The 15,972-nt window shown below is 39.8% G+C and overlaps 1 protein-coding gene across 2 annotated transcripts in view; it reads right to left on the bottom strand.

Annotated features, from left to right (window-relative positions):
- CRB1 (crumbs cell polarity complex component 1) overlaps positions 1–2,230 on the bottom strand; it is a 97,487-nt gene extending 95,257 nt beyond the window's left edge. Inside the window, exon 1 of one of the 2 annotated variants that reach the window (XM_071436018.1) lies at positions 1,355–2,230. In XM_071436018.1, the coding sequence (XP_071292119.1) occupies positions 1,355–1,430 (76 nt within the window). In that variant the 5' untranslated portion in view covers positions 1,431–2,230. The remainder of the gene's footprint in view (positions 1–1,354) is intronic. The other variant, XM_071436017.1, reaches the window with a different exon arrangement.
- Between the last annotated feature and the right edge of the window lie 13,742 nt (positions 2,231–15,972).

Here is a 15,972-nt window from a genome sequence, read left to right as displayed (position 1 = left end):
AAAACTTAACTTTTCATTTCCCCTTCCCAAAGCTTTTATATTTTGTTCTGATTTTCCTGCCTCGTGGAAAAAAGACATTTTCTTAACTAACACAACTACTATGATGTTCCTTTACTTAGATAGCAGACTCTTTCTTAGAGACTTTCTGGCTGTTCATCCTACAGGATGAACTTTGAAAATTACTTCGTGGAAGTTAAAGGTCCAGTTTTTTGTTGTTTTGTTTTTTTGTTTTTGGCTTGGTTTTTTTTAGGGTATGTCCTGTTGTGAATTAATTTAGAAAAAGCCCTTTGGTTTCCCTGATTCACATCAGTACATCCCCAAAAAGAAAATTACTAGCATAAAATGATGTTTCTATGACATTCGGTATTTTTCTTATATTTTCAAGCGTGGGATTTTTTTTTCAGTGCTGGTTGATTCAACTGCATCTGTTTGCTTTTTAGTCTTTAATTTATGTTGGGCTGTAAACTGTCCAAGTAACAATTTGAGTGATGCAGCAACAGAAGGTGACCCAGATTACACAACACTGAACACTAATGCCAAGTCTTCTTGTTTAATGGCAGCTGCTCAAAGCTTTGTGTTATTGCTATTCACATGCAACAGACACAAATCAAACAGCCTCCTCAGGCACACATCCTGCAGATCTTCATTTTAAACATGTTCAAGAGCTGCTGCTTTTCACACACACACAGCAGCCTCACCAGCTGAGGCCATTTAGCCTCCTTGGCTTGCATTTACTCGCAGCCATCTGACACAAAATTATCAAGGAAACCCATTGTGACTTCCTCTATTTTGCACACTTCTGTTTATGTGGAAGTTTGCCGAGAACATTTTTTCTCTATAAAAGTAGTTGGACTGTCATGCTCCCTCATAATGGGCATATTTTACAACACTAAATACAACACAGTTAATAACTGCTTTCTCTAGAGGCTGTAGTTTAGAAAGTATATATAATAAACCAATACTACTGGAAAACATAACATGAACAGTTTAAGCAAAGGATAAATAAGTTTAGATTTAAATCAGAAAGGTTTAGATTTACTGAATGAGTGGTATCAAAAGGCAGACTTTAAAGTATAGGTACAGTTTTAGCAAAATAATTTATTACTGTACTTTGAATATGTGAAGCAACAAAATGCTTTCATTCCTTATTTAAAAAAAAAAAAGTCGAAGCATGGAGATCAGGAAAGCTATCAAACAACGAGTTCATACAACTTAGTTTCATGGACCAAATTTTTTTGGCATCTCCATCAAATTTTTAAAGCCTTCTGACAACACAAGCTTTCTGCTAGAAGTGCATTTCTAGCCATCTCCCCAGAGGACATGTCAGAACAATAAGAAAAAGTGCAAATCTTACTTTTTAAATGGATGAGCAGCAAAAAACTGAGGTAGAAGATGAGTAGAGAGTTAATTCTTGAATGAGCCATATTCATCCTGATAGGACATCCTCTGCCGAGTTGCCTGTTGTCCAAAGGGCTGGTGCTGATGCTCACTGCTTTCTCCTCGTGTCTGAAGCTAAGGGCGCACCCGGGGCACCCGGCTCCCAACGAGCCATCCCTGCCCGTGCCCCTCCTCAGCCTGCAAACCTGCACACTTGGATTCTAAAGGCAGTTGTGCTTGTCAAGGTCTTACTTCGGCAGGTCCGAGTGGTTTTTCAAACCCGGTGCAGATTTGTGTGGGAGCTGGACCGGAGTCTGTCCCCGGCCGTGCTGGGGATGAATGGTGCGCTCTGCTCCGCGGGGGATGAATGGCGCGCTCCGCTCCGCTCCGCTCCGCTCGGCTGGGCTGTGCCTGCCCCGCAGCGCAGCCACGGCCCCGCCGCCCGGAGAGCCCGAACCCCAGCGCTCCTTATCTGCACCAAACCCGCCGCACTCATCGTGAGGCTCCCCTCATCAACGCTGCAAACACTTGACGTCTCCTTGCACTGTCAGCTCACAAACACTTTCTGCTTTCTGAATTTTTTCTGTTATGTTACGCCGTTAGCACGTGAAGTGAAAAGGTGAAACATCCACATTCTCAGTCTTTTTAGTTAGTGAGATGTTAGCCCACTCTCTTACTCAGTACTATTTTTTTTTGTTTGTTTTGTTGGTATTGTTTAATCTGGAGTGGCTGAAAAGCAGACTCTAGGAGCTGGCACAGGACCTCTGAGCTTCATCAGCTTGTGTTACAATCTTGAACTGAATGGAGGAACCAGTCACAGAACCAGGAGGTGTCACAGCAGGATTGATAAGAGAAGGGGATGGTGGCAGGCATGGTCTCCATTTGGTTTAGCCAGGGCTGGTATTAAACAGCTGCTATTAAGTGCCTTCCCCAGCTGCCCCCCATGGCACAGGCAATGTCTGTTTGTGCCCAGCACTCTCTGTGCAGTGCCTCATCTGTGGATCACAGCCTTGTTCTCAGATGAAATCCTGGTCCTGCTCTAGCAGAAGGGAAGGTGAGGGCACACAGCAGCAGCCCCAGGGGCTGTACTCCTACCATGATCCAGTACAACCTCTGGCACCTCACACACCCAGTCTAGGTGTCCACAGCAATGGGTGCCACAGCACCAGTCTGGCTCTGAGGCCAAGACAGAGATGAGCTGCCTGTTTGGCAATGAATCTCCTCTTTCCACCACCTTCACCCCTAGCAATCCTCCTTTGGCTCTTGGCACTTACCCTCCTTGCCTCAGTGAAAATCCAGGCATTCCCAAGCCTGAAAAATCTGCCTGGTCATTGCTACATTATGTTACTGTCAAACAGGTAACACTCAATACATTTGGTATTGTGCTTGTCCTCCCCAGTTCAGCAGAATGCTAATCCCCAGTTGAGGAAGCCTTTGATACTGAGTTTAATTTTACATGTACACTTAACTGAACAAAGTACAATCTGAAAGTCAAGTATATGCTGAAAGTCTCAGATGAGTAGGGAGCAGACTGGTGATGCCAACATGAATTCACTAAAGCTGTTTATAATAGGTAGGTACTTTCACATCACTCATTAAGCTCAGTAAACTGATTAATTTAAAAATTTCTCCTGCAGCAAAGCTCCTCCTTCTTTCCCATCTCATTCTTTTATGTGTAGCTGCACTCACCCACTGCTGACCCTGTGGTAAACCTTTCCAGACCCTCTCTCCCTTCTCCTGGCACCAGCAGTCCAAGCAGCTCCATCATCTGCTTCCCAGGAAGCCTCCACCCTCCCCTGAGCCCCCCTGTCCACTCTCCAGCTCTGATCTCTCTGATGACAGCCCAGGCTGGATTTCCTGGCCAAATATCATGGGCTATGAGCATTATGATCAATGGGGGTCCTAGTGGAAAGTACTTCAATAACTATCAAGTTAAATATAATTAAATGGCTAATTGTAGTTCTCAGCTCTTTCACTTTTTGTAATCCCCTTTCTTTTATATTTACATTTGTAGTTGTTTGGATGTTTTCTTCTCCTTGCCATCTGTCTACTTTGTTTCTGTTTGAAATTATGTAGTAAGATATATAATCATTACAACGTGAGCATGAAAATACCACTGTCATCAGGGAATTCCTTTGTCAGGCTAAATTATGCAGTTTAGCTCAGTGCTGATTGCCTGCTTTAAGTGCATTATTATTTAAATTTGTCACCATATAACTTACTTAGAACAACAATATTTTCTGGATTCATATTCTTGTCAATTTGAAAAAGAAATCTTGTGAGTATTCTGGAAGACCCCAAATTTAAGCAAATACAAAGTTTTCAATTCTGAGGGATATATGTTAAGTATTTCAAGAAAACAGTGACATCTATTAAATCTGGATATTTTTTTCTGAAAAATACACAAGTACCTGTAAAATCTGTACTCTAAGGAAACTTAGGAGTTTTCAGATATGAGGATATGCCACCAGTCTGAGAACTTAAATGTATTGTCTTAACACATGTTGACATTGGAATTAAATACTGTGTAGCTTTGTGGTAATTACAAAACATACAGCTAGTATATGAACACCTCCTAGGTCTTTCTAAATTTATTAAAATGTAATAACTTTTAGAACCAAAAGAGCTTTTTTTAACCTGTTTGAAACTTAGCTCTGCATTTCCCAAAGCCTCTTTTCAAATGTTTCTTCTTCTTCGTGAGCTATTCATATCCCAGAATTTAATGGGGAATAGACTAAATTAACTTATCACTGTCCTTATTCCTTGAAGTTGCCTACAGGAGGAGGCTTGAATTTCTGCATGCATATCATTTGTACACAGTGAAACATAACATCTAAATGGAATTTCCATGCTTTCTCATGGAAATTACTCATGGAAATTTCTCAGTACAGCTTAGCTTTGATGAGATTCTGCAGTCACAAAAGTCAGAGGCTGTGCCATTTTCTCAGGGAAAAGGGGCTTGTGTTGTCATTTGCTTTCACTTAACTGCTGCCTTTTCTGTTCTGATTGCTTCCATGCAAAAATGACAGAGTGGTGTGGCATCAGACTACACTAGTCAGTGTCATCTCTTCTAAGACATTTTATGCAACTCTGTCCAACTAATTTCATTATCTAACATCTTTTGCTTGCAGTGTTTTCAATTTTCAGATGACAGCAATACTAATTAATTGTGTATCTTCTGCTTCTCACTGCTAGGCATGTTTTCTGATTGTTCAGTGTTGCTCCAATTTAAAGTGCAATTTTTATTGATGCCATCCTGTGCCTTCTTGATCAAATATATTTATGGGTGATTTTCCTAAGTAATTGGCACTTCTTTTCCAATGTTTTGGTAGCTTTAAAGTAAACTACAAAATGAACAGAAATTAGAATAGTTAAGTAATTCATGTGAAGTGTAAAATTATCTTGCAAGTGGAAGATGTGATTTTACAAAATGCCTGATGCTGACTAACCTGAAGCTTTTATTAAAAACCCCTTTGTTCACTGGCAAGTACGGCACTGGTAATAGTCAGGAACAGGTGGGTGATTTCATGGAGGAGTGGAAGGGTGACTGAGCTGAAGATAACATCTGCCCTGGTGAGGTTTTGGATATGCAGAACTCAGCTGGACAGTGCCCTCTGTGACCTGCTCAAACGAGCTGAGCTTTCAGCGGGTGCTCCCTTCCCACCATATATTCCTGTGATTCTGTTCATATAGAGATTTCCTATAGCATTAGATTTCCTGCACAAGCTCCAGCCTATATTAGCTCAGTCCCCAGTTCTGCATAGCTAATGCAGAAAGCCTCTATTATTAAAATAGTCCCTGATTTTCCCTAGGGTCTTTCATTTTCTGATTCATATGCAGTGGTGCTTCTTGTGTACATCTTCTCTTCAGTTCTTGCTGAATTTCATCAGGGATGAAACTGGGATTCTAAATTTCACTGGTGTTCCCAGTTCACCAGTGTGAGAGCTTACTTTATAAAAACTATAGAGCATTCAGGCCTGAAGTCACTCTGGTCTGACATCCTGGTTTGGGCATTGAAATACATTCTGAAGTATTTATTGAAAACTGAGGATGATGGAGTTTCCTAGAACAATGGACCTGACCAAGTCATCCAGATCATCCTCCTGTTTATGGTACTTTATGTACCTCTTTATTGACCAACTGATAGGTAATTTTTTTCTTCAGCTTGTTGCATTTTGGGTAATTATGAGAGGACAAACCAAGGCAATGGATAAACCAGTGTGAATAAGGGATGGCTGAAAGGTCTTGTAGATGGGGTTGTATTGTAAGAGGAAATTGTTTACCTCATTAACAAAACCACTGTAGATCTATTTGCATTTTAATTAGTCTCTTTGCAACAAGAACAACTCTGATTGCATTGATTTCCTGCAAAGTTTGTGAAGATAACCACCCACAAAAGAATTGGGCGAGAGGGAACTGGAATTTCCTTTGGTCCATACTTTTCCAGAGGCAGCAAATATTTGATGACTGTATTTAACTTCTTAGTCTATAAATGATACTTCTTTTGAAGTTTCTTTTCCTTTTTATTGGGGTGTACAAATATTTGGGGTTTTGAACTCTTGCTGTGCTCCTTTTATGTCTTTCCCAGCCAGAGTAAAGTACCAGAGCATGACCTGTCGGTTCTGCCTATTTTCAGATTACTAATGTTTTTTATGAAACTGAAGGGCTTTATCTGAAAATTATCTTGCAAGACCTGCCAAGCATATTGCTTTCTTAAATGTAAAACAGTTTTTGAAATTATGACTTCTTTTTTGATTCCCCTGGTAGCCACTTTCTTACTGAGTAATGAGGGATTTCTATGTGCCAACCTAAAATACAAATTTAAGCAAAGATTACAGGAGTGTCAAGTTGATTTACTCAGACAGATCTAATTGTGGATGTGATAGAAATAGTGGGAGCAATGAAAGCTGTTTTGGTTTTCATATGAAGTCTCTCCTATTTTACCTATAGGCAGGCAAAACAAAGAGGCTGTGCAAGGCAGGACAGGATTCCCTTGCAGTCAATAAAGTGTGTGATTCACCTATATTTGATGATTTTTTGTGAAATAATGTTTTTATCATATTGTGTGTGGCTGGGAAGCTGGAATCAGGAAGCAGGGAAGCAAGAGCCATCACCAGGGAAGCAATTTCAATCAGATGAATGCTAGGTCAGGCCTTGTCAATGCAGATGAAAATTGGCAATTAGTATTCTGTACCTTGCTGCTAATGAACCATCTAATCAGGAAGTTTCTGTCTGTACCAATAAGCTTCCTGTGAGTGCCAAGGTTATAGAGTGCTTGAGAAAATGAGGCAAATTGTGTTTTTACAAAAGCACTGATGTATTAAGTTCTAAATGGGTTGTACATTTATTTTTCCCTCTGTGCTTTTCACTTCAGCAGACTAGACTTGTTAACAGTCTTACAAATCCTCTTCTAATTCTCTTTTTTAATTTCCTTCAGGGTGAGGTAACTCATACTACAAACCAGAAAGACCTAAAGATGAAAGTATTGGAATTAAATTAAAAATCCCATCTGTTTCAGGGGATATAGTTGTATAGTTCAGCCACAGTTTCAAAGCTATTTGGAAAAGATCTACATAGGTTTGTAGCATGATTTCATCTGATCAATACAAAGTGGTTTTAGAAGGAATTTAGACCCAACAATTCCAGCAGGCAATAGTGTAGAGGGGGAGAAAGAGCAGGACTCAGAAAGGCAGAATTAGTAACCCAATATGCTTGATTTTAACACACACTTTGCATGTAAACATTTTACTTCTGGTAAGCATTGCAGTTGTCCTGGGGACAGGGCAGGATGATGACTACAGTCAAGTGGAGAGGCTGGGAAGGAGGAGATGCTTCTAAAACTGTTGTTTGAATTTTGGTCTTTGCAAATAGAGAAAAGTTACAAGAGAGTTAGTTTCACAGGCCAAGAACTGGGCTGAGGGACACAAAACTAATTCTTACTCTGGTTTTCTTCACTGTACTTGCAGTGATAAATTATTTTGAGGTGGTTAAGTATGCAATGCAAAACACCATAACACTCAAAAAGTAACTTTTCTAACAGGCAAAATCAGAAGTTTCTTAATTTTTCATGATCTCTAATATCCCTTATATTTTTTCCCCTCCTCTGTATTCAGTCATTGTGTATTGAGTGTGACAAGGTTTTGAAAAGCATCTGACGATCTGGATCTCCTGGATTTGCAGGTTTTCAGCTAAAGGATGTGACTTCCAGAAAGCACAAAGCAAAATTTCCCTGTAGGCATCTCTGAAGTGTCTTGGTGTGGATCGTGGCAAGCACTAAATTCTGCTTGGAAATCTTGGCCTCTGTGTTAAAGTATTAGATAATATTATGGGAACAATAAGCAGCAGTAGGTGCCCCAAAGGGATTTCAAATTTCTGCTAAGATTGGGTAAGACAGCATTCATCTTAATGCCAATGCCTTTCTCAAAGGCTGCAGTTTTGTACTGAACTAAATCCTGAAAGTTTGTCAGTTTGAATTACATTGTTCACAAGGTAAAATGAAATATTCTGGCTTCCAAACTTGTGCTGATTTTGATTATTTCACACCTACTTCAGCCACTGGTGGTGATGCTGCCCTCAGTGATGATGATGTATGTGATGTCACCATGTTCCAATGCCAGTGAAAGGAAAACACCCCTGGATGGAGGGGGCACAGTTTGACCTCTAAGCATCATATTGGATGTGAGAGGGGGAAGGAGGAGACATTGCTACTGTAGTTGACTTAGATTCTTCCAGTGTCCAGAGAGCCCCTCAAATCACCAGGTGATTTGTTGCTGAACTGCATCTTAATTTTTGTGTGTGGGCAAGCTGAGATCTTTGCATATGATGAACTTCATGCAGTGATTTCCAATTTCCTGAATATCAAGTATTTTTCATGTTTTCTCTCCTTTTTCTTTATGGCATTTTAATAGTAAGTTCTTCCAATACACTGAAAGCCTGGGCGAATATGCTTGTTGTGCATGGGCAGGTGCTGAGACCTGTGGTCTTAACACCCAGATTTGACTTTGGCACCAACATTCACCATATGCATTTTTTTGGGACTGAGACTTCTAAATCTGAGAGTTTCTGAGTTTCAAGAATTCAAGTTTCAAGTTTCTGAGGTACAAGAATTTCTAAGCCAGTGCTTCCAATGTAATTACCATTATCGGGGAAAAAAGATTTTGCTGTCAAACTTCATCTTCAGTGCCTTGACTATAAGCAAGTTGTTTAAACAAGATGTGTTTATAGCAGCAAACAAGAAATCCCCCCAGCAACGTGGCCCATATGTGTTGCAGGAGCTCCCCATGCTGGCAGGGTAAGATTTTCTATTAGCTTCAACTGCACTCAGAATTGAGGATGTTGGCACTGGTGTGACAGAGTGATGAGAAGCTCCACACAGCACACAGCCACAGCACTTCTTGAAGACTTTTAGTCCCCAGCTAAACCTATGGGCACTCACATGCTTGAAGAATGGCAAATGATGAGCTCTTTCAGAAATGTAGCCCTGCAGATTGCTAAATGGACTGTGGTCTAAAGACACAGCTCATACAGCTCACTTGTCCAAAATAAGATTAATTGAGTGAATGAAACAGTCTCTGGCAGCATCTGACTACTGAAGAATGGATAAATGTGAGCCATGTTAACCTTGACCCCTTTGACTCCTGCAGCAGCAAAGTCAGACTTCAATATTAATTTGGTGAAGTAGATTAATGTAACATGGCCTTCTATAAGAGTCTTAAAATAAGCTGGGAAATCAATAGCCCACAAGAATGGTACCAAATTCCATTCTGACATGGCAATCACAAGTGTTCCAGGAATGGAATGAACTCTCTGAAGGCTGGGCATGCAGGATGTCCTGTATTTGCTCTTCCCTCCATTAGAAGCTGTGGAAATAATGAATCTAACAGACTGCTCAGTTTGTGCTCACTCAGTCTGACTCTCTAACAGTTTGGCATTTCTTTAGGACCATATTCCTCTTTGTGCCACAAGCCACAGTGATTCTGAAAATAGGTGTCATATTTGTAATTCAAGAAAGGAAAGAAAAATTTGCTATCTGGCCAAATTGATGCAGATTTGACACATTCTCTAGCAATAATAGGTGAATTTATCCACTCACATTTATCATGAGCAAAATTAAGTACAGTTGTTTTGTACTGTATGCCATGTGAGAGCCCTTTTCCCAACACTGAGCAGAAATTCAAAGGTAGATGCTGGTCTCTCTAAAACCACCAGGTCTTTGAAGTGAAGCTGGCCAGAAATTTTTGAAACCTTTCAGAAGGAAACGGGTGAGGTTTTGTACTTTATTTTTCTGTATGTTGTGTGTGTGTGTGTGTGTGTGTGTGTGTGTGTGTGTGTGTGTGTGTGTGTAGTTGTGAGGTTTTTTAAAGCATATTTTATTTTAAAATTGCTGAAAAAGAAGTTTTGGCTATTTTAAAACGTATTACCTTCTTGGTTTTTTTTTTCCTTTGAACAAGTAAAATAAGGTGTCTTGAAAAGTTTGAAGCATAAATTAAGATTCCTCCAATCAAACCTTTCAACTAATCCAAGCCACTTCTGATATCACATATTTTCAAGGTAATAAACAAATATTAAAGATTTCAATCTGTGGTTTAGTTCAGAAAAAGAAAAATACTTTCAAAGGAGAAGAAAGCAATCTCACTCCCAGATTTACTTTGAAGTCTCCTCTCCATTTCTTGATTCAAATAACATGCACTAGTGGAAACAGAATTTAAAAACCACTCAGAAGAAAAGCAATATCAGATCTTTAGCATGCAAAGTCACCCAAGTTCCTGTCAGCTCTTTTGCCACAGAGCCCAACAGCCCTAAAAACATCCATGGTTGTTGTGGCTGAGGCTGGCAAACAGATGAGTGGCATAAAATTCAGCCACAGAAAAGAATGAGCAGCCATAACTGCTCCAGAAGGAAAGCAAGTAGCCTTTTGAAGGCTACACTGCTCCATAGTTTGCCTAATAAAAGGAAATTAATTTGCAAACTGGTTCTCCCCCTCCACTGTTTTTATTGGAAATGAATGCTTCTCCTTAAATAACATTACTTTTGGGATAGCAGCAAACTACACCAAAGAGACATGTACAATCAATCATAATGTGCCAAATTCACTGAAAGGGGTTTAGCTCCAGTGCCACCCCAGGCAGCAAGTGGGTTTGGTTCATGTTTTCATTTGGGAAGGTCACTCTTACAAGGGGATTGTTATGGGATTATTTCATAGGGTTATGCTTACTTTGGAATGACTACAAGTTCTTTTCTTGCCACTGCATTTATTTATACAGACATTTTACTAGCTCGGTTGTCATTTAATTGTTAGCTTTTTTTTACATTGGTTAGTATCATTCCTTAAAAATAACTTTCCTGTAGCCATTTCTTGTATAAGCTTGTTGTACAAGCTGGCTGTTTGTGTGCATTGGATTGCTAACAATGCATAATTCATTCTGTATTTCCTTATTTTTTCGGTTAAAACATTTTTCTCTGTGTTGTGTGCTTGTTTTTTTTGACTGGAAGCACTTTTATCTTGCTCCAGGTTTTTAATAGTGGTCTCAAAGCCTAATTAATGTACTTGTAGTCTGCCTCTTGATATCAGAATCTAATTATACTTTCTTAGGAAAATATTGTAATTACTATTCAAATGTAATTAAGAGAATAGATAATGAATGTCACCTAAAATTAAATAGGGTCCTGAAATTCTCACACTATAGTGCTGCTCCAGAAACAGATATAATGTTTTCATTATGTAATGTTTGTTTCTAACAGTGGGGAGAGTTACACAGGACTTCATAACTGCAGCCTTTTATCCTGACTGTGAGTAAATGGGCAATACACCATGGAATATGTAAATTCAGACAAATAAAGAATGGCAGTTGGAAGGCTCATTTAACACTAAAACATCCTTGAGTTTCTGCAGTTGTATCTCTTTTGGGGAAAATGTGTTGTAGATTATACACACTTCTGACTTCATAATTCAAAACAAATTGCTTCTTCAAATTACATGGCTAGTGATTCAGGAGGGTGCAGAACAGCATTTTAATCTCTCCTACACCTTGAAGTACCCTGCCTCTCTAGCAGAGAGCTGGAGTTTGGTTCCCTGACAACTGTAACCATGTCAAGGTTCATCACAAAGGGAAGGAGAAGAGCTCTGGGAAGCCTTGATAAACACTGAGCTGATAGGCCTGAGTGCTTGTAGCTGTCCTTATAATTACACACCAGATACTTTCTGAAGGCACAAAGCCTTAATAGCTGCTGGTAATTTGTCAGCTTCATGTGTTAACCTTCCAAGGAATTACCACCATCAGCTTTCCAATTTTTTATCCCATTCAGAAGCTTCAGTGCATTGTACTCTCTTTCTGAAAAGTCTTCAATAGCAAATGTATTTTTTTTCCTCTTCAATAAAAACTACTGAGCACATTGTACACCCAGGTTCTTACATGCAGTGTAGTTGTATCTTACCCTGTGTACCACATTCTGCTTTCTACTGGGCAATGTAAGCAGATTTTAACCTTGGTAATTTAAATGAACTAGCTAGTTCAGTACCACTTCCTTGTGTCACTGCAAGCAATGTGTTCCTGAAGACCTCAGAGGGCCTCAAAGTGCTAACCTGAACTAGAGGGGACTTTGACACCTTAGTGCCTGACTTCTGCTCCAAACAATCCATGCAGTGAACTAGGCAGTCCCTCAGTAACTCAGCCTGATACTATGTCAAACACACTCTTAAGTTCCAAAGTATAAGCTAAAAACTTTCTATATCTTTGCAAGAATACTAGATAAAAACCTGAGATCTTAAGTATAAATCAGTACAAAGCTGCCACCTGAGGCCTTCCATGGCAGAACTCCTAATCTCATGTTCTCTATAAACTTGGATAGATAGAAGGATCTGTTAATATTATATATATGAAAAGATTAGCATTTTTAATGTAAAACACAGATACTTTTCTCAGGGATTAAAATATATATGAATGCTTATGGAAAAGATGGAAAGAGAGAGAGACAGACCAGCATGGCTCTTAGGTGTGTTCTGTGGCCCAACAAACAGCACCAGGTCTGAATGTAATAAAGCCCCAATTACCTAATCTAGGGGAGGATAGCTGGCATCTCCTTCCACCCAATGATTTCATTTGGCCTGTCAGCCAGGGATAATTGGTTTCTGGTTGACTGAAAAAAGTGACAGTGACATCAGCTCCCTGCTACCCTCCATGACTGAAATTCTTGTTGTCTCGTACCAGGGCCTCAGCACTCAGGGTGCCCCAGCAGCTTCACAGGTCTCTCACTGGGCAGTGCAATGGAAATGCAGCCATGTAAGACACAGAGAAACTTTTTCATGCTGTTTACTGTATACATTTTCACAATCTTTTGAGAACCAAGATTATTTCTGTACAGGAAAGTCTGATTATGCTTGTTTAACCTGATAATTTGATAATGTTGTTGCAGTTACAATAGTCTAAGGCAATAAATAAAGCAAGATTTATTGAGAGAGGCAATACCTTTTACTAACCAGCTGATATGGCTGGAAAAATAAAGGTGATTTTGGGCACATGAAGTCTTCTCAAGGTCATGCTCCCAGAGCTGGGGCACTGTTTTTAGTTCCAGTGGTGACATATTCCAGCTGAACTAATAAAAGATATTTCACTTCTCCCCACTTCTTGCCTTGTTTAAAGGAAAATACCTCTGATGCTAGTGGCATGTTATTGCAAAAGGTTTAGTGTGCTCTGTTGAAAACATCACCCAAAACAACAGAAAATTAACATGTTAAGTCCTTGTTTCTTCTTTACACAGCATCAGGCAGGGGTACAGCTTCATTTTACAGTAATTTTGTAGCACTGCTTAAGACTTGCATCAGTAGAGGGCAGACAGATATTTCTTCCAGTGCTATTCTCTCTGGTTCAGCTTTCCTCTCACCTTCCTTTCCCCTGAGCTGCCAGGCACCAGGGGATCAGGTGGAGCAGGCAGGGATGGCAGGAAATCACACGGGCAACTTCCCTCTAGCCAGGATTTCTTCAGTTGCCATGTTTTTCAAAGTGTGAAGGCAATGCAGTGCACCTGTGAATCTGCCTGTAGAGCTGGCCTAGAACCGAGTTCAGAATTAAGAGAACTAGCATTTCTGCTTTACAGTGACAGCAGGGAGTGCCTTGTTCCTGGCCCCTGCTGATTTCACCTCAGGGCTGCACTGGATTGGCATTCCATGAGGAATTCTGTTCTGTGGAGTCTGTAGCCAAATAGCTCTGTGCAACTTCTACACTGTATGAATCCCCTGGATTCATGACCTGGATTCAAAACCCTGGAAAAAAGATGGCAGATTGTTGTTATTCACCTCATGTCTGCCCACACAACACTCCAGAGAACAAAACCCAAGCAGAGGTGGTGTCCACCCTTCCCTGCACTAGACTTCCTGGATGGAATGAGGCAGGCTGATAGAGTCAGAGTGGATCTGACCTCCTTCTCTCCACATTTCGCTTGCTGCACTTTAGAGAGGAGACAAAGGGAGAAGCCTGATCAACATGATTCACATGTCAAGCATCCATAATAGTACAACGAGCTCCAGCTGATTAGTGCCCCAGAGAGTGCTGAATTGGGAGACTGGGGTGGTCTTTTCATGGCCTACGTGAAAGAATTTCTTGGCAATGGTTCCAGCAATGGACTTTATTCAGCACTGTTGGCTAGAAAACTTGTTGGAGTCTCTAGGCAATCTTATAACCCTTTCACTTCACAGCCTAATTTAAAACATTTGTGTGTATGTGGTGATTGGCAATAAAATACAGAAAAATCTCAGACTAGAGGAAGTATAGGCTTTGTGGGTTCTTCCCTAGGACCCACCCATCACTGACACATCTGGGATACAAAAAGGAAGAATGACAGCACGGGTCAGGTTTCAGCAGTGTCATGCACCATGAACTCATGGCAAATTTGCAATAAAATTCCTAGAGAGAGAGACATTTACCTTAGCAAAACGGTTGTGTCCAAAGTAAAGGCAGCTGTGTGAAGGAGGATGTGAATGTATGTGCTACTAGACTTATAACTGGGTGCTTACAGTGATCAGCTCTTAAGGAATATATTTGCAATAAACTGAAATAACCCAACCAGGTATTAAAACTTGCATGCTATTTTTATGTAAGTTTATTTCTGTTTAGTTGGCAGCTGACTGCTTAAGAGTTGATTCCCTATTTGCTTATTATTTAAACAGTATTTGATTCAAGTATCTGTCATTTCTAGTTCCACTGTATCTCAGAAGATTTTGAGCTGGAGAACAAGTACTTTAAGATGAAACCACCTCCTTCAAAACCAAACCTTCTTGCACAAAGCTACTTCTTAATTTCCAACAATTCAAAACTATTTCTTTGATAAATACACTGTTTTCCTGGACAAATCAAAGCAGCTGCATTTGCAAATTCTGTACAGTAGGTGAGCAAGTGCTTATTTGTTAATTGATGCTGTCTTTAATGAAAGTAAAAGTCAGCTTTTTAACCTGAGGGATAGTCTATTAACTGGCAAGAATATGTAGCATGAATAAGCATTGGAACAAAAGGGATTAATATAGTTAAATTTTGTCTGTACCACTTGTACTTTGTACCAACTGCAAAAGACTTAATGCTGAAAGAACCATAATGACCTGAGATTTCAAGGACATTTTGTTTCCAGAGCATAATTACTGCAGCAATGCCAGGCATGGTAATGGATCACTTAGCACTGTACGATTTTTCTTTGAACTAAATCCTTCATGTATCATAAAATAGCAAGAGAAGAAAAGTGTTACCTAGGCTTGTGCTAAGTCAAAATGCCTGCTGAATTTGTAGAGTTTGGCAATAAATGTGGATGTTTTGTAGACTGCCAAGAAACCACATTGTACTCAACACAGAGTAAATAATAGCAGAAGCGAATAAAGAAAAAATCAGGTAGTTATCTAGGGAAAAAAAAGCCAAACTCTTCCCCAAGCCCCCCAACAACACAGGAGAAACTATCCCTGTCCCAGGGAGCACATCCCTAGCTTGGTTCTGCTTGCTGGCAAAATAGTTCTCATCAAGGCTGCATTTTCCTTATGTATTTTGCTCATGAAAACTGATGAAGCACTCAGTTTTATACTTTCCAAATGAGGGATTTGCTATGGAAACAGTAAGACCCAAGAAGCCAATTACCCACTAATGATGTTTTTATGTGCCTGCTATTCAGATTAGAGTGAAATGTAAGGCTCAGCTTAAAATCTAAAGTGCCTTGCTCTAGAACTTTCTTTTTCCATGCAAAATCAAAACTTACTAAACAGAGAAAGCTATTTATACACCGTTTAACTATTCTGCAGAAATAAAAGGTGGGCATGCACAAGGAACATCCTGAAAGAGCAGATGGCTGAGAGGTAAGTAGATTTTTGTCTTCAGTGCAAGAAAACCAAAATAATCTTGATTGCTCTATTTTTATTGACACTATTGCTTCACTATAGAATAACTGAATAAAAGAACCGATACTACTTAGAATATGATTTGAAACAGTTTGCTATTGAATTAATTTGATTGTTATGTACTACTACAAATGAAAAAATCAAACAACAAGCCCAAAGTCAAATATGTGTAGACTTCAAGGAAACGGCAGGGCTGTGAGTACAGGCAGTACAGCAACACTTAGGAG

The sequence above is a fragment of the Agelaius tricolor genome, unplaced genomic scaffold (genome assembly GCF_023055355.1).
Source record: "Agelaius tricolor isolate 1412-34295 unplaced genomic scaffold, bAgeTri1.0.p SCAF_11, whole genome shotgun sequence".
Lineage (NCBI taxonomy): Eukaryota > Metazoa > Chordata > Aves > Passeriformes > Icteridae > Agelaius > Agelaius tricolor.
The sequence above is the reverse complement of the archived record's forward strand: the minus strand, read 5'-3'. Positions and strand labels throughout refer to the sequence as shown.